The sequence below is a fragment of the Rhagoletis zephyria genome, unplaced genomic scaffold, assembly GCF_001687245.7.
Source record: "Rhagoletis zephyria isolate East Lansing unplaced genomic scaffold, Rhagoletis_zephyria_1.1 Rzeph_scaffold_04389, whole genome shotgun sequence".
NCBI lineage: Eukaryota > Metazoa > Arthropoda > Insecta > Diptera > Tephritidae > Rhagoletis > Rhagoletis zephyria.
This window is the reverse complement of record NW_016161472.1, coordinates 37434-42972: the sequence shown is the minus strand read 5'-3', so window position 1 is coordinate 42972 and position 5539 is coordinate 37434. Positions and strand designations below refer to the sequence as shown.

General features: G+C 37.8%; 1 protein-coding gene across 1 annotated transcript; it reads left to right on the top strand.

Moving 5' to 3' along the window:
* Positions 1 to 2360: 2360 nt before the first annotated feature.
* Positions 2361 to 3107, top strand: LOC108370674 (uncharacterized). The gene is made up of 2 exons (XM_017626055.1): positions 2361 to 2964; positions 3020 to 3107. The coding sequence occupies exons 1-2, from the start codon at positions 2380 to 2382 to the stop codon at positions 3026 to 3028; spliced, it is 594 nt and encodes a 197-aa protein (XP_017481544.1). The 5' UTR covers positions 2361 to 2379; the 3' UTR covers positions 3029 to 3107.
* The last annotated feature ends 2432 nt before the right edge of the window (positions 3108 to 5539 follow it).

The following is a 5539-nucleotide window of genomic DNA, read 5'->3' as shown; positions in this document are numbered from 1 at the left end:
CATGAGTGCAGGTGCTGAAAATGTCATTTATGAAAATGCTAAACAAAAGGGGGCCCAATATGGATCCCTGAGGGACACCAGTGTATATATGANCAGCAGTAGAACAGGAGTGACCAGCTCTGAAACCACTCTGCAGAGGGTTTAGGAGTTTATTTTTATGAATGAAGTCGGATATTTGCTGCGCTAAAAGCATCTCAAAAACCTTAGAAAGTCCTGTTAATATACTTATGGGCCTGAATTCACAAATCAGAGAGGCACCAGGTTTTTTGGCTATTGGTGTGACATTTGCTACTTTCCACTTGGATGGAAAGCACGAAGTGGTTAAACAGTGATTGAGTATGTGTGTAAAGCAAGCGAGAATGTAAGGCAAAATTAATTTGACAAACTTTATCGGAAGCTCATCATTCCCCACATCATTAGATTTAATACTGCATACACATCTGGCCACTTCCTCCTCGCAAACGGAACTAAATTGAAATCTCTCTTTGAATAAAATTATGACATTTCATTAAATTCATGCTACCTGATCACGAGCAGTAATATATTTTTCATCAGTCCACTCAAAGATGTCGAATATGATGAATCTGAAAATTAATGCATAATCTCCAAAATGGGGTTGACGAAAGTAGACTTCAGAACGGATGAATCAAAATTATACTTATGCTAATCGCTTATAGGAGGGGCGTTATGCGCAAGCCGAATTCAAGTTTTTTGCATACATTGGAAATTTTAAATTCGCAATTTGTTGAAGTTAATGGTGATAGCCTAATTTTTTGCAAAACCTGATGAGAAATTTAAAAGTAAATTTTCACGAATTTCATCACAATCACGAATTGTATGTGAACAAATATTGGCAGAAATTATAAAGCAAAGCAAAAATAATTTTTCCCAATTTGTTTTTGTTTTGCATGTTAAGTTATGAGAACAATTTATTCACATGGAATTGGCGATTATAAAAAGATTTATTTGAAAAGAGCATTCTTTAGAATTTGATTTTTAAATCGCAAGATTGCATTCAAAATAATAAAATGAAAAAATAACATCATAATGCTCTCGTGATTTTTATTATAAAATAAAAAGTACAATTTCAATGAAGTCTCTTTTGACATTACACATTTTATATATTTTTAATAAAAAAAGGTGCGAACCACGTAAGTAAAAAAAACTGCCACGCACTGATAATGATATTTGATTTGAAATATTATTAAATTGGTATAAATGTGGGAAAGAAAATACTCCGATTTATTGTTTTAATATTATCAAAGTGGCAAGGCCATAAAGAATACTCACAATTTATGAAACTTCAAAAAATTTTATTATCCGTCAAAAGTTGTTTATTGAAACCATGATTCAATAATAAAAGGTTTGCTCAAAAAGCAGTTTTCTCGCTCCCTCTTGACAAAATCGGCTCCCTTAGCAAAGCACTGTGTGTGGGTTCGTGTGTGTGTGCAAAGCTTTTGTAAGGCAGCTTAGGGAGTGTCAAAAGTCGAATGTCAATAATGAGCAAACCTTTAATTATTGAATCATGTATTGAAACTACCTTCTTTTTAGTATCATGGGTTTTACCTTTAAATATTTGTATCATGCTTTAGCGTGGGGATTAACTCCATTTTTGAAAATGAAAATAAAAGAATTCATTAGATTTTGTGCGTAGCTACGAAGAGGACGTGTTTTACTCGATACTACTAAGACCTGATATATTATATCAGAAGTGGTCCGCGGAACCATTCCTATTAAAAATACAGTCAATTTTAAGTAATATAAAATGGAAAGTGAGAACATAAGTGCTGAGCGATATTCGCTGTTGCAACTGAAGGCCTGGTGCACGGCCGTTGGGCTAAACGCGAGTGGCGCAAAGGCCACTTTAGCTGCAAGACTCAGCGACCTATCAGCGGAGGCACGTGGACTTTGCCCTGGAGAAAATGTAGCCGAAAATTAAAAAAGACAAGGTTCAGCAGCAGCAGATAATTTTGAGAAGAGTGGCGAGGACAGTAGTACAAACGATGGTGAAAACAACGATGGCGTGAACAACGACATAAACAACGGTGCGAACAACGGAATGGACAACGGTGCGAACAACGGCATGGATAACGGTGCGACCAACGGCACGAACAACGGGGCGAGCAACGGAAGAATTGTAATAAGCGACCACGACAACGATGGAGTGTGTGTTCGAAGCGGCACCTTTGGGCGGCGTCCAGCAAGGCACACCGAAGATAGCGATAGCGTGAATTGTAACAGCAGAACATTTATCCGTTATCCGCAACAAAAGGCTCTGCTCGAAAAAGACAAACAAATGGCGGGAACACACGAAGTAAGCGACAAAGTTGCGTCCGAAACACTAAAAGAAATAAATTTACCACATGGTATAATAAAGTAATGCACTACCGCGGTATATTAAAAGTCGAAGATGCGATGATGTGTGTTGCCATACACCTAAAGTTGAAAGGTGCAGTTCTTACATGGTATAATGCTAAGCCAACGTTCGCCAACAATGTAGACGAATTAATGAACGAAATGAAGGCGGTGTTCACATCCGGCGAAAGAAAGCTCGAACGCCGTCGTAGGTTTGAAAGCCGAGTGTGGGTGCCGGAAGAAAGTTTTGCAAACTACTACAATGACAAGTTCGCCCTACGAGCAGATTTAAATCTTAGTGACGAAGAATTCGCGGATTACCTTGTTGAAGGAATCCCTGGCAAGCAACTCCGCAACCAAGCAAGGTTGCACAATGTTACGTCACCAAACGATGTCGTGAGAGCATTCCGTTCAATTTCATTGCCGGAACGACCAGCAGCAAAGCAACGCACCGATGAACGTCTCAGGTGCTATAACTGCAACTGTTCAGGCCACTACGCGAAAGACTGCAGGAAGGCGAAACGAGAAGCTGGGTCGTGCTATGCCTGCGGACAGCAAGGACACTTCGCAACAAACTGTAACCAATATAAAAAAGAGAAAAATTCATTTGTAAGTTATTTTAGAATATATATGTTGTCACACGTTAATACTTATATGTTTGTAGAATGCTTAGTTGACTCGGGCAGCCCGATTAGCTTAATGAAACAAAATGTGGTGCCGTCAGGGGTGAAGCTAGAGGAAGTAAAAGAAACGTACTATGGATTAAATAAGTCAATTTTTAAAGGTATCGGATAGATGAAGTGTAGTATTAAAGTCCTGAATAAAGATGTGTTAATTAAAATTTTAGTGGATCCTAATGGGTGTGTTGGTTACTCGGTATTGCTAGATAGAGATTTTATTGAGGCAAGCGAGGCAAAGTTGAATATAGGAAATGTAGAATTTATGGATAGGGTGGTGCAAGGTGAAGAAGAAAACGTGAACGAAGTCGAGAATAAGAACAAATTTGTGAAAGTGCGCGAAGTTGAGGACATTGGTGATTCAGATGCAACATAGAAAAATATGGGTGGGATTACGAGCAAGGTCAAGGAGGTGAACAAAGATAAAGCTGAGAAAAATAGTGACATTAGTAAGATTAGATTATTAGCAATCGATATGCAAGATATGAGTGGAGTAGAGTGTGTAGTTGGAAGTGGGGTTAGTTTTAAAAACCGAAAATTTTTCCAGAAGATGTTTTGCAGAGAATACATAAATGTAAAAAGGCCAGATAAGCCCAGAGTCCAAAAGGAAATACGGCTAGTTTTAGAAAATGCGAGACCGGTTGCTTGCACACCTAGAAGATTGTCGTACAGCGAAAAAGCAGAACTACAAAGGATACTAGATGAATATCTAGCGAAAGGGTACATACGTCCTAGTGACTCAGATTTTATCTCGCCAATAGTGTTGGTGAAAAAGAAGAGAGGCGACTTACGAATGTGCGTCGATTATAGAAAATTGAACTAAGTTACGGCGAAAGACAACTACCCTATACCCTTGATAGACGACTTGTTAGACAGGCTACTAAATAAGAGATGCTTTACAAAGTTAGATCTTAAGAATGGATTTTTCCATGTTTTCGTCGAAGAAGTCAGTAAAATATACTTCTTTTACGACACCTTTAGGACAGTTTGAGTTTTTAAGAATGCCCTTTGGATTAAGAAACGCTCCACGGACTTTTCAAAAGTTCATAAACAAAATTTTTGCGGAAATGATACGTAGTGGCGAAGTCATAATATAACTTGATGACATTGGCCCGTAGTTATAGTCAAAATAAAGTCGACTCTAAAGTTAAAAGCAGCTTTTTGACATAACTTTCAATGGGATATCTGTCAAAGAAACCTGCTTCTATGATAGCAACACAAACTTTTGAAGAACACATGCGTATATTACAGAAAGTTTTCCGATGTTTAGTACAAAATAAGTTAGAGCTTAGGTTAGATAAATGCGAATTTTTTCAGTCGGAAATTTCTTACTTAGGGTATTCGATAACTGGCGATGGCATAAAGGCAGACAAAAAAGGATTAAAGGCAGTGGAAAATTTTGCTATTCCAACAAAAGTTCAAAAAGTGCAAAGCTTTTTAGGACTCTGTTCATACTTTCGTAGGTGCATACAAGATTTTTCAATTGTAGCTAAGCCACTTTATGATTAACTGAGATAAGATGAAAAATTTCAGTTTGGTCAAAGGGAAGTAGAAACCTTCGACCCACTTAAAAGAAAATTGTTGGAAGCACCCCTGCTGGCGATATATGACCCGAACGATGTTACAGAGTTGCATTGTGACGCCAGTTCAGTAGGATTCGGTGCAATACTGGTCCAAAAGAAGAAGGATACGAAACTACGAATCAAGATATCATAGCTTTGAGTTGGAGACGTTGGCAATAATATATGCGTTAAAGAGGTTTGGAGTTTATTTGTAGGGTATAAAATTCAAGATTGTTACTCATTGTAACTCTTTAACTCTAACTCTCAATAAAAAATACATCAATCCACGAATAGCGAGGTGGGCCCTCGAACTACAAAATTATCACTATGAACTAGAACATAGAGCAGGCAAAAGGATGCAACATGTTGACGCGCTGAGCAGAATAAATAACGTCCTAACGATCCATAGAAATACACCCGAGGAAAACTTAATTATATGTCAGAATAGGGACGAAAACCTAAAAACTATCAGAAAAAGATTGGAAAATACAGAAGATAGCCATTGTGAGATGAGAAACGGAGTCGTGTATAAAAAGAAGGATGGTAATTTATTATTTTACGTACCAGAGTCAACGGAAGAACATGTTTTGTATAAATACCACGTTGAATTGGGCCACATAGGTGTTGAGAGAGTAGTGGACACGATAAGTAAAAGCTACAGGTTCCCTAGTATTAGGAAAAAAGCAGCTGGGCATATCGAAAACTGCTTAAAATGTATAGCATTCTCCACAAAACACGGGAAAAAAGAAGGTCTTCTTAATATGATTCCTAAAGGAAACGAACCTTTTGAAATGTTACATATCGACCATTATGGACCAATTCATAGTAGCAACACAAAGTACAAACACATACTAGTAATAATAGACGCTTGTACAAAGTTCGTTCGGCTGTATTCAGCTAAGACCACGATGTCAAAAGAAGCGGTACTGTCGCTAGAAGATTGTT